The following is an 18,968-nucleotide window of genomic DNA, read 5'->3' as shown; positions in this document are numbered from 1 at the left end:
CTCCCAAAAATGTCTTAATGAAGGTCCTGGATGTCAGGTTGAGACTGGAGATGCCTTGGAACTAAATGGCAAATAGTATGGACTTTGCTTATATTTGTGTTCTTTACCTTTCAACTTTCTGGTCCCTTTGCAAGCCCTGACCTCCATTTAGGCCTCTCCTGACCTGCCCAGTCACATGTTGTAATTCCTTCCACTGTGTCCTCTCAGGATGCTTGGACCTCTGCTTGGACCCTTCTCTCATCTGCGGATCAAATACTGTGGCAGTGACCACTGTCCCTCAGAGGACATCTCCTTCAAAGTCAAGGACCACTGGATCTGAAGACTTTTTTTTTTTTTTAGGTTTCGTTTTTATTTACTTGACAGACAGAGATCACAAGTAGGCAGAGAGGCAGACAGAGAGAGAGGGGGAAGCAGACTCCCCACTGAGCAGAGAGCCTATGCGGGGCTCGATCCCAGGACCCTGGCATCATGACCTGAGCTGAAAGCAGAGGCTTTAACCCACTGAGCCACCCAGGAGCCCGGTATCTGAAGACTCTTGCAGGCCATTTCTAGTCTTAACATTCTTGAGACTGAGGGGGCCAGTGGGAAATCAATGCTCCTCTTCTAACGGTGATCAATTTTCATCATTAAAAAAATTCACTGGTTTAAATATGTTGTATGCTTGCAATCTAAATTTGCTCCTAGATTGGATTAATTTTGCCTTTGAAATTGGCTCTCCGTCCTCCTCTGTTACTGTCTATTGTCTTTCCTTCGTTTCTTTGCTTTGTACCTGATTGTTTCCTGTTATCACACATGTGTGTTTATGTCTGGTCTTTCTAATGGGATAATAAAAACTCTCAAGTGGGGAACCTGTGGATCTGTTTGATTGCTTTAAGTCAACGACATCCCAAGAACATCAGCTTTATGCTAGGAAGTGAGAGGTAGTGAGATAAATAAGACCTTTCCCTCTGAGGAGTTTAACAGCTCAGTTGGGGGTCAGGTAGGTTAAGAGAAAAATACAATTGTGGGTACAAAGAGAACCTTCATTCTCCCTAATTTTTTAAAAAAAATATTTAATTTATTTATTTGAGAGAGATTGAGAAGGAGAGCATGGAGGGTGAATGAGAGGGAGAAGCAGACTCCCCACTGAGCAGAGAGCCCAACGTGGGGCTCGATCCCAGGACCCTGAGATCATGACCTGAGCTAAGCTAAGGCAGACACTTAGTCAACTGAGTCACGCAGACACTCCACATTCTCTCTAATTCTTAAGTACAAAGTTAAGAAGTACAATAAATGCTAACCAAAAAAAAAAAAAAAATTGGTTGCCAACTGAGGAACTAAAAATGTTCTGATTGGAAAAAAGTCTTTTTGGTGTTTCCCCAAAATCAGTCAGTATTCTAGGTAATGTAGCGTCCCAGAATAGATTTGGGTGAATTCATTGAAAAACCCCTTAAATATGCGATTCAGCTTTTAAGGCAATAGGCAGTGATTCTGGTATGTAGCAAAAGTGAAAAGCAACTATTAAAACAACCCTCATAAGATGAGGTCCTGTATGTAGATTCAAGAAAGAAGGAAGGCATATTTGGGCAAAGCAGGAGGGTTGGAGGCCAGCAATGGTTCTAGACAGATCACTGATGGAGGGTTGGGCCACAAGGGCTGGGAGGCCAAGGAGGTAAATAGAGAAATTCTTAAGGAGTACCAAAATAAACCCAAACCTACCGTGTCTGCATGTCACCATGTAAAGGCTGATGACTTGCCTAAAAGACAATGAAGGCAGGGCCTGCAGGTTAGGGCGGCAGAAACTTAGTCGTCTGTGAAGAACCAAAACTGCTAATTTATGAGATTCCTTATCAGATGGGTGCTGGCACGTGGACTCTGGGCTGATGTCTTGTACCTTAAAACACCTGGGGCCCAAGTTTTTGTCGGAGAAGTTAGGGGTCATCATGGAGTGAAACCTCCTGAGGAAGGTTTGTCCCCAAAATGCCAGGCTTTCCCACTGCTTCAAGGGGAAAGAAACACTTCTTGGTTTTAATAAAACCCTGGGCTTTATTAAGCCAAGTTTGACTCAGTCAAGAGCCTTCAGAGTTTCAAGACACTCTGGAGTCAAAGCCTGGCCTGGATGTGTGTCTTCTAGCCCTGTATCCTGGCCTCCGCTTTCTCTCTCCCTCTTAACCCTGGCTTGGACCCTGCGGCTGAGGGCTCCAGGCCGGTGTTGCCAATATCCTGCGGGAGGCACGTGGAAATTACCAGTAGGGGGCAGTCCAACATGCTCCTTAATCTCCGGGTTCCCACCCAGGGCTCTGGGGTCAGGAGCAGAAGGCTTTCAAGACTGTCTTTTCAGTGGTCTAGGAAATCGTGACTTTGAGCCTGGGGGTTATGTGAACACCTTCTAACCCCGCAGCCCTGGGGTCCAGCGTCCCTGCAGTCACTTTACTTGTGTGGCTTTGTCTGTCTTTTTCTATTCCTCTCTCCCTCCCTTTCTTCCTTCTTCCCTTTCCCCTTCTTTCTTTTTTCTTCTGAAGTTTAAAAATTAAAAAAAAAAAAAAGCTTCCTGTACTTACATTCAGAACTGGCATGCTATTGTTTTGTCTTTTTTTGTTACAAGTCTTTTCTCTTTTAATAAGAAATAGTTTTCTCGTTTAATAAGATAAATAGTTAGAACCATCCTCCTTTCCCCAGGTGGGCTTCCTGCAGTCTTCTTTTTATGCTTTACAAATATCCTTGACTGTGAGCATTATGCAGTGTTGTTTTCTGTGTATTTTTTAAAGTTCACATAAATCATTATGTATCATCTGTACATATCAGCATGCAATTTTGCATATGTAGCCTTCTCACTCAGCGTGATGATCTCTTCCTACTCAAATACAAGATCTGGTTCAACTTTAAACCTTATTTTTTTTTCTGTTTCTTTTTAAATTTTTTAAAAAACTTTAATTCCAGTATAGGTAACATACAGTGTACTATTAATTTCACATGTGCAACATAAGGTTCAACATTTCCAAGTATCACCCATGTATCACGACAGGTGAACTCCTTAATCCCCATCACCTATTTCCCTCATCACCCTCCCACCTCCCCTCTGGTTGTTTCCTGTTTCTCCACCCCCCCCCCCAGGCTTTTTATTTATATAACTGATCTTGAACTCATGACCCCAAGATCAAGAGCTGCCATGCTCTTCCAACTGAGCCAGCCAGACACCCCCTCTGTTTCTTAATTGATGGACACCTGGGTGGTTTCTGACTTCGAATTCTGACTGTATTACAGTGAATATTCTTGTACGTATGTGTGTGTGTGTGTGTGTAAGGGTTTTTCTCAGGTAAATACCCAGAGATGGGATTATTGGGTTGTAATGTGTGCTGATGTATCATTTTCCAGGACGAACTGCTCTTCAAAGTGATTATACCAAATTATACTCCCTCCAACAATGTAGGAGAAATCCCCACATCCTTGGAAATGCTTTATATGGTCAGACTTTATTTTTTTAAATATTTTTAAAAGATTCTATTTGAGAGAGAGTGAGCGAGAAAGAGCACAAGCAGGGATAGAGGGAGAGGGAGAAGCTGATTCCCCACCCCACTGAACAGGGAGCCTGATATGGGACTCGATCCCAGAACCCTGGGATTATGACCTGAGCTGAAGGCAGATGCTTAACAGACTGAGCCACCCAGGCGCCCCTATATTGTCAGCCTGTAATTTGCACTTCGGATTTCTTGTAGGATGAGCAGTTTTTCATCTGTTTCTTGGCTACTGAGGTTTCCCTTCTGTGGATTGTTTATTACCTGTACTGGTTTCTATTCTAACCCTGTGATTCCTCATTTCGAGGTAGCTCAGGAAAGTTACTTGGCCATGCGGGTAGAATCGATGAGCAGTTTATAGCAGGCAGCTGTGTTGTGGGTTTGTCTGCAGATGGTAACTTACGAAGGGCAGTTCTTGGCTTCTGGAGGGCACTTACCCACCTTTTAATCCAGCTCTTCTGTTAGTTTTTCCATTCTAACTAGGAGAAACCTTCATGATTTATCCAAAGTATTCCTGCCTCCACAGTGGAAAAGTATTCTCTGGTGACCATTTTTCATAATTTCACATGGTTCTTTTGATGGTTTTCCACACAATCTCCTGCCTGGCCTTAGATCTAAGAACCGTTAGGCTTTGCTTTACGTCTGACATATTTTCATCTCGTGAATACTGTGAACTTACCACTGATGAAATTTATCTCCCTTTCCTTCTTTTCTAGGGTTTTGGTGACTAGAAAGCTTAGGATTAAGCCTGTGACCCTTTACTAGCAGCATATGTATTTTGAACCTAATTCCTAGCTCTGTTGATATCTCTGCCCTTTTCATTCTTCTATGTCCTCCATTTTAATTTATGTTAGCTCATTGTTTTTTTTATGAATGCAACTGGGGAGTTTATCAATGAAAAAATAAACAAATAAATAAATAAATAAATAACAAAAAAAACAATAAACACTGCTACGCTGAAAAAAATTAATTAAAAAATCTGATGAAAAATGAAATGAAAAAAACAAAGGCCATCAATAACTAAAAGAAAAGTTAAAGATAAATGCTTTGTGTCACAGATGTTGACTAAGAACCTGTTGAGTATCAGCCCCCTGCCATAAGCATGGAGGACACAGTGATGGTCTCACCAAGAGATCCGAAAAACTCTCAGATGATTTCAGAACAGTGACAGATACTATGCTAGCTCAGCTATAAGGCAAGAACAGGCTTCTCTGGAAGTCCTGGCTGTGACTGCAAAGGAAGCCATGCCCTTGCTATCTGCCCCTTTTGCTGCTAGTTACATGAAAAAAAGATTAATATTTAGGGGGTCTCTGGAATGAAGTTCTTATTGGGAGATAATTGAGAAGAGGGAGGTCACTATGGTCTCTATTGAAAATATTAGTGGAATAATTTAAATAATCTGAAGTGTTATGATTTAGAAACATTTCATAAAAAATCTTGATGTTGAAAATTGTTTGAGCCCTAGGTTGGAGTCTTAAAAGTGTTTCCTTCCAGTGTAGTAGAAAGAGAGCAGGGAGTGAATCCTTTCTGTGCATCTATTTAAGTGCCAGACCCTGGATATCAGGGAGAACCAAGATCTTTGAACAGAAGATGCCTCCTTCTATCTTGAAGGTTGCTTTTTTTATTTTCTCAATGAAACAGAAAACAATGTTTATGTGGATCCTTTGAAAATTATTTTTCTTTGGTGTGATTTTGTTATCTCAGAGCATTTCCTTATTTTACCTGATTTCTAAAATTTATTTTCTAAAAATGGGTGCCCCAACTCTTACCATATATCTTACCATCTATTTTTCCTTTTCTGGATTGTGTAGAAGAAGGGACCTATGGATGCTGGATTTTCTCCCCCACTAGTTCCTGTTTTTCATTTTAACTCATGGTGGTAAGAGCAGGCCTGCATATTTGCTTTCAATGTCTTAATGGTAATATGTTACATATCTTAATTTTTTTTTTTAAAAAGAAAGGGGAAGACCCATCCTGACACAGCTTCTTATGGTGCCTTTGGAACTCCAGCTGTTGCCCATCCATGGATGTGTCCGTCCGTCTGTCCATCCATCTGTCCACCCACCCATCCATTCATCTATTTACCCTTTACCCTTTGAATACCTACCTTGTGCAGGGTACTTTGCTAGATGCTGTGGTGATATCAAGAATTATAGAACAGGATTTAGCTGTCTTCAAAGAGGTTATGACCTAGGAAAAATGAATAGACAGTGACTTGAATAACTGTAGCACAAGGAAATTCCACGGTGATAGGTTTAATAGTTTTGTGTTTGTATTAATAGGGATTTTATTGGTTGGAAGTGACAGAAATTCAGATCAAACTTCCATTAGTGACATTCAACCTCAGAGATACTTAGATCCAAGGGCTCAAGTGGCATTTTTCAGGTCCTCTCTCTTATTATATCTCGTAGCTCTTTTTCCTTCATGTGCTGACTATTGTTAGATGGTCTCTTTCATTATGGCAGGGAAATTTCTCATGGAGGCCCTGGGCCTGTATAACCTTTCAAGTAGGATCCCAGGGAAAAAGTCTTTCTCTGTTCTAGCATCATCTATTCAATTTTAGGGAAAATATTCACTGGTCTGGTTGAGGCCACATGAATATCTCTAAGCCAGTAATCATGGTCAGGAGGATGGAATTCTCTGTCCTGTCAGTCACCATTTTCCTTCTGTATTTGAGGGTCTGGCGGGTGGGGAAGAGGAGAGTTCCTACAGAGAGTACTCTAGGATCACATTGCTTTTGTGAATGTGGCTCCTGAAAGGGGATATTGGTAGGAGTGCTGACATGACAGGGGCAGGAAAAGGGGATCCTGGGAAGGAAAAGAGGGAGTGGAGGAGGGAGAGAAAGGAGAGAATTGACTTCAGTGTTTTAAGAGGTAGAAAAAAGAGTGACCGGTTATCATGGCATGTGGAGAAAGATGTGATCTGTCTTGTGTGTGACGATGCCAGCATCCCTGTGGCCGTCACCATAAGGAGGAACACTTTTGAGAGGCAGTGGATGCATTTCCAGGTTATTTTCCCCTCTGTACACAGGGAATACCTTGAAAAGGGAGGCAGACTGAATTTGTTAGTTCGAAGTGATAACAGGATCAAGGAAAAAAATGAAACTTGGTCAACCTATTGTTGACCTTGACACCGGTTCAATAATGGTCTCTTCACAGTCACATTCCACCCCCCCCCCCATTCTGTATTTTAAAGAAACAGGAGGGGGCTCAGGTGGGTGGGGAGGGCTTGCTGCCCTGGTGAGGTAGGATGGAAGCCACCCATTCTTTTCATGAACTGTCTGCATTCTGAGTCACTGGTTTTCACTCTCTGCGCTTTTTGCAGTTACATTGCCAATCAGAAAAGGTTGGAAATCATCAATGAAGATGATGTTGAAGCTTATGCAGGACTGAAAAATCTGTAAGTACTCAGGACTAGCGTACCTTATTTCAGAACTTTCTCTTACGCTGTGTTATTGTCAAGCGTTCATTTACCAGTTCATTCTAATGTACATGCAATTTTGTGTTTTTTCTTAGAACAATCGTGGATTCTGGTTTAAAATTTGTGGCTCATAAAGCCTTTCTGAAAAACAGCAACTTACAGCACATGTAAGTAAAGGTTGATTCTTTTGCTTCCCGGGTCCCAAACTATTCAATATTTTCCCCATCTCTTCCTTTTTTTCCAAGACTCAACCTCCTTTTTTTTTTTTTTTAAAGTCAGCATTCTTGTGACAGACATGTTAGCTTTGGTTTTTGAATAGCTTTCAGAGGGGTACTTAGAACAGACTGTGTATTCCCTTTCATGGATTTCTGGGCCATTTCCATCTTGGACAGAGCAATAGGCTAACAGCAGAGTCTGATGTGAAAACTATGTCCTGGTACATGGTCCTTGATTCTTTTTCTTGGAATCATGACATGTTCCCTGGAAGACATCAAACTAGTGGAATTAAAAGAAACTGACTTAGCCATGGCCTTTTTAGGGAACTAAAAATCACCAAAGTGTCCTCTGGCCCCCGTAGATTCACTTTTCAAAGTTCATTTTCTCAACGCTATCTGTCGTGATTGATGAAAGTGGAGAAAAATCAATCATGGGACCCACCCGAGGTTCAGATGATTATAAGATAGCAAGTATTGGCCCCCAAGTCACGCTGATGCTTTGTCAACTCAAGTCAGCTGGAAATACGGATTGTGGGATTTCTTGGGATGTTTGCTGCTACGTCCTGTCAGGTGATGGCCCGTCGTCCAAAAGGTAGGGCCTTCCTGAGAGGTTTCTTCATTCAGCAGAGGCTCACCTGCCCCTCAGCTCCGACTGGTGTTCCCCGAGCCCCTAGTGTTCAGTGGGGACAACTTGCCTGCAGTCGTTGGCCTTTGGCTGCTTTGCAGGTTCTCCGTAGTGATGCTTTTCTGTCTCCTCCTCTATAGTTTACCTGTAGGACTCTCTCCCACGTTATCTCACTTGAATTTTCCAACAGTTGTCAGGGAAGATTTTTTGGTTCCCATTTCATGGACATAAAACTGGACTGAGGAAGTTCAAGGATTTTCTTGGGTCCCCACATGGAAAGTGACAGAGTTGTGACTCCAGGGCCCACCCCTGGCTGAGCTCTTACACAGGAAATAAAATCTATGCCGTCCGTGTAATTAGAGAACTGGCCCTTCTTATAATATTTATCCTCTTTCTTTTCTTGGGGAGAACAGCTCCCCAGATGATTTCCGTGCCAGTCGTAAAAGAAATCACTGTCTTGGAGCAAGTCGCTTGGACACTCTATGGAGATTTGTTGATTTTATGAAAAACCTGAACTTCCTAAAGCCAGTTTTGTGACTTTGTATTTTATTTAGGTGGCGCTAATGATGAAGTCTGTTTAAAAATGATGTCTGTAGAATAAGGATACAAAACATTCAGCAAAAATGTGATAAAACCCCACAGAGCTTGATTCATACATTTCATTTAAATGTTTTTCTGGCCTCATCTCTGTGCACAGATCTGATGTCTGTGTGGGTCTTGAGGGCATGAACAAGACAGAAGTTGGGGAGAAAAAAAAAGTCAAAATGCTCTAAAGCCATCGCTTAAATGTAATTAATGACCTCGGTGGTTAAGTTTTGGTATTTTCATTACGGCTAACATTCCACCTGACTTACTCTCCCGACCCCATTTTATGGGCTGTTTTACCCCATCACTTCCCCTAACGATGTGATGTGTACAGTGGGCTATGGTTAATTGTCGTTTTAGTAATAAATGTATTTATTTATAAGAGGACTTATTCATAAGAGGGCTTACTCTACCTCTTCATGCTCTCCCTTCCTCCCTGTTGCATGCCATTTATAGGAACACCAGAGCCACTGGTGTATTTTTTCAGGGTGATATATGGAAGAATAATTTTAATGGCATTCTGTGTTCCGTCAACCACTTACATAAAACCAACTAGCTATCCATGTCTCCCAAAGAGGTGTCCTTTGAGAGTGGAAAACCGAAGAGATGGACATATCTTAGATGGTTTCTTTATTTTTTTTTTCTCCATTTTATTAATTTTTTCAGCGTAACAGTATTCATTCTTTTTGCACAACACCCAGTGCTCCATGCAAAACGTGCCCTCCCCATTACCCTTAGATGGTTTCTTTAAAAGGCAGTGGCCAGGAAGCCAGGTCTTTGGTCAAGCAACAAAAACTCTATTGACATTAGGCATGATCAAATATTAAGACAGAATGAAGTTAGACAATATTCAGGCAGTAATGCCAGTAAACTTCATATACAGTGTTCATGGATGACAGAGGCTTCTCATCACCAGAATTAAATTAAATTAAGCAGTTGGTTTTGAGAATGGCAGGGATAGAGGAGGCTGCAAATCAAGTGTCTGCTTTTGCAGACCTGAGTCCCGACCTCCGCTAAGGACTGAGGACGCGGGCACTGGCTGGTTTATCCTGAGTTTCTGCAGTCCTCTCGGTTATCGACACTGTGGAGACCAGGGTGCGGAAGAAGAAATATGCATTAGAAGCTGTTTCTCTTTCCTTGGTGTGTGGGGGGGGTGGGTATCCTGATTATCTCTGAGTCTCCCTGACGATGTGACAGTGTTCGCAATAGCAGTATTTCACTTCGGGTCACCGCCCCTCCCTCTGTCCTGGGCATATTCTGCATCATGTGGGGACTGTCCACCGCCCCTGTGACTGGTCACTGAGTTTATTTCTTGGTGCCTTCAATTCCTCCCCAGTGTCTGAGAACCCAGGGGTTGTGAGAAAAGCCAGTGTTTGTGTTTTCCAGGGGCTTTGCCGAGGTGCTAATTAGTTCCTTTGGAAAGTTCTGTCATCAAACAGTAAGAGGATTGTTGATTTTTCCTCCTCCCCTCCTCCTCTTTTTTGGCTTTTGTCCCCGATAATAAGTATGGTTCATAAAACTCATCTTGTTCTTTGGCATGTGACCCCACTCTGGGCCATGCGGCTGGCAGCCCGAGAGGGCCAGCTGCTGCCGGTGCCGACAGGGGGCTTTGTCGCTGACTGAGACCTTGACCAGAGGGTCCTCTTTGTTTGCCTGCTCTCTCCTGGTTCTTCTTGGGAGGAAGAGTCCTGGTTTTGTTTGTGTTTCCTTCAGAGGGTGGTGGTTTCTGAAGATGCCTAGAGAAAACAAGCAGAATGACTTTTCAATGTGTGATACTCCAATGAAACTCATTCTTTTTTTTTTTTTAATATTTTATTTATTTATTTGACAGAGATCACAAGCAGGCAGAGAGGCAGGCAGAGAGAGAGGAGGGGAAGCAGGCTCCCCACTGAGCAGGGACCCCAATATGGGGCTTGATCCCAGGACCCTGAGATCATGACCTGAGCTGAAGGCAGAGGCTTAACCCACTGAGCCACCCAGGCGCCCCTAAAACTCATTCTTAAGTCACATTCCAAAAGAAAAAAGATGTATGTGGGCACATTTTACAACTTCCCGGTGGATTATTTTTTTCATGTGGGTGAGCACTTCATGCTCAGTGTAAAGACAGCAGAAGTAAGCATCAAAGGAAGAGGAACCACTTATGTAGGTAGGGGTTTGGGTGACTGGGATTCTCCATATAGAAGGAGGCAGAGTGAGGACACACGCAGTCTCGAACTGGGGGACCCTGGAGCAGTAGTTTCTGTATGCATCATGTGACCAGCCTCGGCTTCTACATTAGCTCCTGGGTTCGAACCCCTCCCTGAGGGTGACTGGTCAGACATAGTGAGATGAGTTTGCTGGGCTGACACAGGAGAGGAGTCTGAGGGAAGGGGCGGGGACTCCCGTCACCCTCCGGCTCTTCCCTCTCCGCCCAGCCCTTCCCGAGCAGGAAACAGATCCCAAAAGGCTCAGTGCAATTTGTTGAGGGCTTGGCGGTTTCTGTCCAAGTTGATGTTTGTTTTACATTCCTGCTAGTTATTAAACACGTGTCTGGAGGTCCAAGCATTGGACACTTTTTGAATAAATTCAACCAGTAAACACATTCACGGAACAAGTTAGCTGCCGGGATTATGGCTCTGAATTTTCCAACTCAGGGCCTCATAGCCCTGATCATCAGAAATGGAAACTCCTGCCCATTGAACAAAACTAGGTATTCAGAACACGTCAGTAGATTCGTTGGTATTTTTTCAATCACAAATATGACTTGGTTTCATTGACTTTTTACCGTCTGGTTGGTCCAGATTTTTTTTTTAATATTTTATTTATTTATTTGACAGAGAGAGATCACAAGTAGACAGAGAGGCAGGCAGAGAGAGAGAGGGGGAAGCAGGCTCCCTGCTGAGCAGAGAGCCTGATGCGGGACTCGATCTCAGGACCCTGGGATCATGACCTGAGCTGAAGGCAGCGGCTTAACCCACTGAGCCACCCAGGCGCCCCCAGATTTTTTTTTTTTTTTTTTTTTAAGATTTTATTTATTTACTTGACAGAGCAAGTGAGCATGAGCATGGGGATAGGCAGGGAAAGGGAGGAGCAGATTCCCCTTGGAGCAGGGAGACTGATGCAGGACTCAATCCCAGGACCCTGAGATCATGGCCTGAGCCAAAGGCAGATGCTTAACTGGTTAAGCCACCCAGGTGCCCCAAAGCCACTGGTTGGTCTAGATCGTAAAATGATATGTTGCTAGAGTAGTTTCAGATGAAATCTGACATATTCCTTGTTTTTTTTATATTTTGTTGTTCTTGTCCTCATCACATAACCTTCCGGTTATTTAGAAGTCATATATGTACAATGCCTACCCGAGTTATCAATTAGTGGGTGTGTTCTTTCCTATAAGGATGCATTAAGATCAGTTTATATTCAGAGTTTTATGTGTCATGTAATTTCAAAATACTCATAATGCTGTTTAGTTTTTTTTTTAAGATTTTATTTATTTATTTGACAGAGAGAGATCACAAGTAGGCAGAGAGGCAGGCAGAGAGAGAGAGAGGAGGAAGCAGGCTCCCTGCCGATACAGGGCTCGATCCCAGGACCCTGAGATCATGACCTGAGCCAGAGGCAGAGGCTTACCCCACTGAGCCACCCAGGCACCCAATGCTCTTTACTTTTAAACCATCTTTTTCCCTAGTGAGTTTTATGATTTTAAATTAGATTAAATTAATTCTTTCTGTTAATTGTTCAGAGGTCAGAGATCTCTAGGAGGTATATAACTTGGCTCTGAATCAACACAAGAAAAATAAACCTTTGGTTAAGAAAGAGATGAAAAATAGACTTTTTGGAAATTATGCTCACTTCTCTCCCTACCCTCTGGACAAGAATTTTAGCAGAGGCAGGAAAAACTAAGTTGTTATTCCAGATGGAAGAAAGAGATAATGGTCGAAGGAAGGCATGAACAATGATCAAATAAAACTATATTTTGAAAAAATCTCCATTTGCATACTTTCTTCTTAAGATGTCACATTTTTAAATTCACATTTAATGTTTTTGGTTTCTTTCAGCAATTTTACTCGAAACAAACTGACGAGCTTGTCTAGGAAACATTTTCGTCACCTTGACTTGTCTGAGCTGTAAGTAATGATCCTTGTGTGGCATTCGGGGAAACAGTTTCAGAGGAAAGAGTCATTAAGTATTTTTTTTAATGAGTGATGTGCAGATCTATTTTTATATCAAAACCCTTAAAAAATGATTTCTTGGTTTTTTTCCACTTGTTTTTTTATTCCCTCATATAAACCTGATTCAGTAACCAAAACTCAGAAATCTCAACAGTGAGGTATCATTTAGGATGAGTTTAAATGTTGTTTTTACATAAAGATTTGTTTTCTGAAGGAGGGAAAGTGGAAAAAGATGGGGGGGGGGTGCTTTGCGTTACAAGGGTGGCATGTCTGGTGTTGGTGCTGTCCAGGCCCTCATGGAAAGCAGAGCGAGTCAAAGAGGAAATACCCATGGGCAGAACTCCCTGGTGCCCGCTGGTGCTTGGTGGATGTTGGAGGAGAGGTCATCCTTCTCCCTCCCTGCCCATCCTTGTGAGATTTTCTTCTGGGTCTGCCCCTGTACTCAGGATTTACCCTTATGCTCTAATCTCCTTTGCTGCAAAATGATAGGAAAAAAGATTGCCATGTGTTAGTGACTGATAGCCAGCATTTCCGGGTATGCTTAATTTTTGCGCTGGCCCCACTAGCAAATAGAAACTGTAGATATTCCTATGGTAAGTTGCCCAAAGAACCCCAAAGCGGAAGCTCTGCGTGTCAGCGGAGGGCCAGACGGATAAGACCTTTGAATACCAGGATGTAGCCTTTGCTCTCACTGTATATAACGCCTGGGTTGGAGGGTCCACACCTGCTCGCAAGGCAAATGTGCAGATGAGAAGGTGCCATTCGTGGAGAGACGAGTCAGTAGGTTGCCACAAGAGTTGCCTGGTGCCAGGTGTTTGCGATGGGCAGTCATTTTGGACTACACTGAATTTCCTGGTCTTGATGGAAGCTTTCTAACCCAGCAGTGGCCATGTAAAATTTAAGGAAATAATGAAACAGAATGAGAGATGCCCTGTGTGACCCTTTTGAATAGCGCTGTGGAACATGTCCTTGACGGGTCAGAATTCAGAGTTCTGACTCCAAATCCAGAGGCTTCTGTATTCTCCTGGCAACAGATTTAATCAAGTCACTCAATACACGTTCAATGTGGGACTGGTTGCGAATCAGACTCACGCACTGGGCCATGGGGACGTAAGGAGGACACTGTCTGTGTTTCAGGACTCTGCAGTCTAGTGGAGAGCTAGGAGCGTAAATGAGCCAGTGTTAGGTGCCGTGGCAGTCACTGGAAGACGGGTTTGCCTGTGATCTTCAGAAAGGAGCCAGCTGTCTGCCAGCGTGGTGTGCTCCTGTGGACATTGCTATGGCCACAGCCGAAGACCCCTCTCTTCTTTATCCCTTCTGTGGGTTTGGTCATGCCTTCGTTTTTGGGAGATTCTTTAGTTTGTCTTGTACTTAGAAGGCCAGGAAACCTCTTATACTAGTTGGAGTCGAGGCACTGTGGCTCTCTTCTGCCTTCGATACTGTATCTGCTGGAGGGATACTGAGAGGCGATCAAGCAGACACACATTAAATGAGGCTGCCATGACCACATTTTCCCCAAAGAGACTCCTGGAAGAGTCTCCGGGGATCCCTGAGATTCTTCGAACCCAACCAGAAAAACCACAGGAGTAAATGATGTTGCAAAGCCCAGGTCCTGTCCTCAAGGAAATCTTAAGTATTGTGGTTAATGCCAGGCAGAGCCTATGTAACGATTGTAAATGGCCTCATTTAAAGGCTCATTACCATAAATGGAATTCATCTTAAATAGGCCACTGAGTATTATAAATAAGGATTTAAAGATTTTTTTTCTTGTGGTTTTTATTTTCCTCTTGACTACTTCCTCCGTTACCAGTCACAGGCCACGGGAGTCCAGGCAGCTCGGCTGATGGGTGGCTTGCTCTTCGCAGACCCTCCCGCAGTGGGCTGAGTGGCTCCATCTGGAGCTCACTTGCCCTTGCTCGCAGAAACCCTGAACTTGGGGTGTGTGTGAGTGTGTGTGTGTGTGTGTGTGTGTGTGTGTGTGTGTATGGAGGAGGTCTCAGAGTTCCCCTCCAGGCTCTCTCATTCACATTCACATTCACTCCAACTTTCTTGCATCCGCCCCGCTGAACAGTGGTCACCTCATGCAGAAAGCTGGGAGTGCCGCCTTACTGGCCCTCACGCTTCAGCCTTAACTTTGTACTTATAGGCTTATTGTAAAGTCAGATGAAATTGCTCTGCTCTCCACTGTGGTTTGAGCTTATTAAATGAACACATTGGAATCTCTAGCCTGGTCAGGAATAAGTATGTTAGCGTTCCTGACAACTTAACGATTGGCATCTTCACTAAAGATCTTAATTGTTATATAATGGCCATGGCAAATGGTTATGGCATCTGATTTTCCCCCATTCTATGAGACATCCTTTTCTAGCCTCTATTATAGTCCTGTCTTGTTTCCCTATTATTCTGAAAGGTCTTGCATCTCTTTGCCTCCTTTGGAGCCCACAGTGGTGTTTGCACCTAGCAGAAGATCAGTAAGTATTAGATAAAGGAATGAATAAGTATTGTGAAACCGTAAAGGTGGGTATGACTCCCGAAGATTGCTGGACAGAAAGAACTCATAATGTCGCAGCGCTTTGTAATCACTAGCGTCGTGAACACTTGACAAAGAGAAGCCTGATCAGGTGTCATTTTTGTCCCGTGTAGGATCCTGGTGGGCAATCCATTTACATGCTCCTGTGACATTATGTGGATCAAGACTCTTCAGGAGACTAAATCCAGCCCAGAAACTCAGGATTTGTACTGCCTAAATGAAAGCAGCAAGAATATTCCCCTGGCAAACCTGCAGATACCCAATTGTGGTAATTTACTTTCGAATCGATGAATTCTACTTGCTATTAATTGTTCTAATTGCCTTGGTGTGGTAGAGAGTCTGGAAGGATTATGACTACCCAGATTTTATATAGTATGCTGTTGAGGTCTCTGGTGAGCTGGGCAATGTTTGTGTGCAGTGTGGGGAAATCAACTGGGAGCAACTTTGCCGACTATTTTTTGCAAGTAGAATATTAATTCTGAATGGATGGCTTTGACGCGCACGGAGAAGAACTGTGCTGTTCATTCCACTGTTTCTTTCTTCATTTGTCTGGTCATGGCATCCATCGATCCATTTGTCCATCCATCCAAAAACTATGTGCAAAGAGTGTGATACTTCCTTGGCCATGTGTTTACATGGCTGACCCCCAGAAAATGGAGAGGGAAGGATCTTGTGGTGGTAGAGTGTCCTCATCGTACCCAGAAAACGCAGTTCAGTCCAGCCCAGTCCCTTCAACTTGTCTTGCTGCCAGATGGCTGACTCCTGATGGGGCACCAGGAATATGCCCTTACACGCACTTTTCCACGTTTGGCTTTCAAGCCCCGCTTCAGTCCTGCCCTTACTTCTCCTCAGTGTCTGCACCTCCAGAATCGGAGAGGACACCCTCTGACAAACGTTCAATTCTTCGTATTGTTTGAGATCAGTTTTTCTTGAAGGAAGATAGGGCGGCTGTTCATTTTTAAGGAGAATGTCATGAAAGGAAAGATAAGTATTTGTTTTTTACCCTGAAGGGGCTTACGAGAGAGCAGTTATTCTTCCCACAGATTTCTTTCTCCTCGAGCCCTGTGGCTTCCTAACAGGGGAATCAGGCTTTGTTCTCTTGCCAACTTCCTTCAGCTTTCTTTGCTAGCCAACAATTAAAAAAAAAACAAACCCAACTTTTAATATATATCTTTTCCTGATTGATAAGAGGGCGACTGTGCTCTGTTCTGGTATAAATTTGCACCGCTGAGAGAAATCGCCTAGAGGGGAAAGAAATTCAGCGTTGAGTCACCTGGCTTCTTGGCCAGTTGCCCAAGTCCATGGCTGTTGTGACCACATTGGTTCGGCAACCACTGAGAGGAAGGAAGAGAGAGCAGGGAGCTCCTGCTTTGATTCCTCAAATGGCTCCATAATAGACATCTGCATTGTCCTTGCCTGAAACCACTTCTTTTTTAAAATTTTAATTTTTGGCTGTGTTGTCTTGACAATTTTCAGTGATGCAACCCACTTAATGTGTTGTTGTGAGACCATAGCGACTGGAGAGGGCGAGAGTGGGAGGGAACTGGTCCTCATTTTTCCTGATGAATTTGTCAGTTTTTAGTAATTTTCTGCTTGCTGCAAATTAGTCAATGAATTGTGTGTGTGAGGGACTTTGGGAATTCACTGTCCTGACTCAAAGGGAATGGGCTTGATTGCTTGGTTGGGATGATTACATTCATGGTAACATTCACACCTGATTTCAGTGTCGGTGATGCTTTTCAAAAAGCAACACTGTAAAAAAAGCAAATGGATAGACTTATTTCTCTACAGATTTTGTACTCAGACTGTTTTGTTGTTTGTCTGTTGACTTTTTTCTTTCCAAGTGTTTTTTACTTATTTGTGATTACACAAGTATTGTTGATACATTTTGTGGTTAAAAAGAACCTGTATACACATAAAGCTTGTGTTTTTCTTGTTTGTGATCATTTCAGGTTAGTGGTTACGGGATCTATAATATTCTATTTAATTAATGCGTGAGATTCGTGATAGAGTCTATCTAATTACAATTAAAATTTCCACATTGATGGCATTTAGCTTATTTCCCATCTTTTGTCACTCCAGAAATGTTAGAAGGAGCATCTTTGCTTGTGCTCTTTGTACCTGTGTACAGATGAAAAGGTTTTCCTACAGTACAGAGCAGGAAGCAGAAGTTTTGGCTTATGTGGTTTGTACATTAAAAAATAGTTGTATCAATCTATAGTCACTCCAGCAAAGCATACCTTGATATTAACAAACTTCTTACCTGTTTGTTTTTCTAAAAAACAGTAGGTCATTGCTTTTTGGTTTGCATTTTCCTGATGACTGTTGTTATCTTCTGTGTTTAGGGGACATTATGTTTATTCTTTGGTGGTTTGCCTATTTATAACCTTTGTCTATTTTTCTATAGTGTTTTCCTTTTCCACTTTTAGTGTGTTTTATTTTTTTCTTAACTTGTTTGAAGGTTATTAATTATGTTTCTGTGTTTTTGGAAATATAGGATACTCAAATATTCACTGCTCATATTAAATCATATTTTTCTTTTAAGTATCTAGAGATGGCTCCCAGCAAGAGAAGAAGGGAGAGTTTTATTTCCTTTCACTTTCTCTTCCCATCCCTCAGACTGTTGTCAACTAGGATTTTATTTGTAGGTTGTTACTTGACTGTTTTGAAGATTTACCATTTCTTTGTATGTGCCATTAACTTTTGTATCCTACCTCCATTTGCAGTGGCTTTTCTTTTTGCTGGTGTGTATCCTCTAATATTTCTCTCAGAGAAGCTAAGAAGCATAAAATCTTCACATTCTCTCCTGGTGGAAAATTAGATTGTGTTTGTTCTTCTCAGTGGAACTGGCTGAGTATGAAACCCTAGACTTGAAAGAATTCCTTTTAGACCTTTGCAGATATTGTATTATGTTCTTGTATTCAGTGTCACTGATGAGAGGTTGAGGCCAGTCTTATGCTTGCTCCTTGACAGGAACCTATGCTTTTCTTTTCCTTCTAGAAGCTTTAAAGAGTTTCTTTTTCCAAGTTGTTCTAAAATTTTTACCGCAGCGTACTCAGGGGTATGTGTGTGTGTGTGTGTGTTTAAAAATTTATTGTTTGACACGCAGCCTACTCTTTCAGGGTTTTTGTCCTAGTTCTGGAAGAGTTTTCTAATTTATGTCGATGGTTGTTTACACTTACAGCTCCTCCCACCGTACCTCTCAGCCTCAGTAGCTCTTTCCATCTGCTTGTCTTTTTCTGCTGTGTTACGGGGAAATGGCTTGACTCACTCCTTTGGCCTTCGGCTGTTTCTGCAGATACTGAATTTTTCTCGGTTTCTAATTTCTGCAATCTCTACTGACTGTTTTTGTTGTTGTTGTTGTTGTTGTTACTGAAACACCTTTTCCCATGTTGGAGTTCATCATATCTCTAGGATGTCACCAGCACCTAGCACTACTGATTTTTTCTAGTAAGTTTCCTGCACTCATTGCTTCTTTTTGGATGCTGTGTCCATAATGAGTGGGTAGGGACAGGATGGGGAAAGGTTATTCCTCCTGTTGTGTTTGTCCTGAACCAGTGGCCCCGTGGCTCAGCCGAGGCACTCTGTCCTGCCATCTGCCCCTTCATTCTTATCAGCCTAGAGCCTCCCTGTTTTGTGTAGGGAATACTTACGTGCCCCTTTGGGGTTGGGCTCATTTTCTTTTGTCACACTGTCTCACTTTCTCTTCTTCAGGGGTTTCTCATGGTGTCTTATCCACTAGTAGTATGCTGTCTCATTTTCCAACATGGTTCTGGAGCTTCCAAAATTTTTCTAGAGATTAGAGATCAGAAGGGGATGCTTCAGTTTGGAGCTTAGTCTTATATTACTTTTCTTCATCACGTTTTCCCAGTTTGGGCTCTTTAAAGAGAAGTTAGATAAATTGAGCAGTAGATTTTCACGAGGGGGTTGGATTTAAATTGTTTCTAAAGT

General features: G+C 42.6%; 1 protein-coding gene across 5 annotated transcripts in view; it reads left to right on the top strand.

Annotated features, from left to right (window-relative positions):
* NTRK2 (neurotrophic receptor tyrosine kinase 2) overlaps positions 1 to 18,968 on the top strand; it is a 324,463-nt gene that overhangs the window by 19,783 nt on the left and 285,712 nt on the right. For all 5 annotated transcript variants that reach the window (XM_046023046.1, XM_046023045.1, XM_046023047.1 and 2 more), the window contains exons 2-5: positions 6,819 to 6,893; positions 7,010 to 7,081; positions 12,374 to 12,442; positions 15,131 to 15,285. In XM_046023046.1, coding sequence (XP_045879002.1) covers positions 6,819 to 6,893; positions 7,010 to 7,081; positions 12,374 to 12,442; positions 15,131 to 15,285 — 371 coding nt within the window. The remainder of the gene's footprint in view (positions 1 to 6,818; positions 6,894 to 7,009; positions 7,082 to 12,373; positions 12,443 to 15,130; positions 15,286 to 18,968) is intronic.

Source organism: Meles meles, chromosome 11 (assembly GCF_922984935.1).
Source record: "Meles meles chromosome 11, mMelMel3.1 paternal haplotype, whole genome shotgun sequence".
NCBI lineage: Eukaryota > Metazoa > Chordata > Mammalia > Carnivora > Mustelidae > Meles > Meles meles.
Note: the sequence above shows the minus strand (reverse complement) of the source record. Positions and strands in the feature narration are given on the sequence as shown.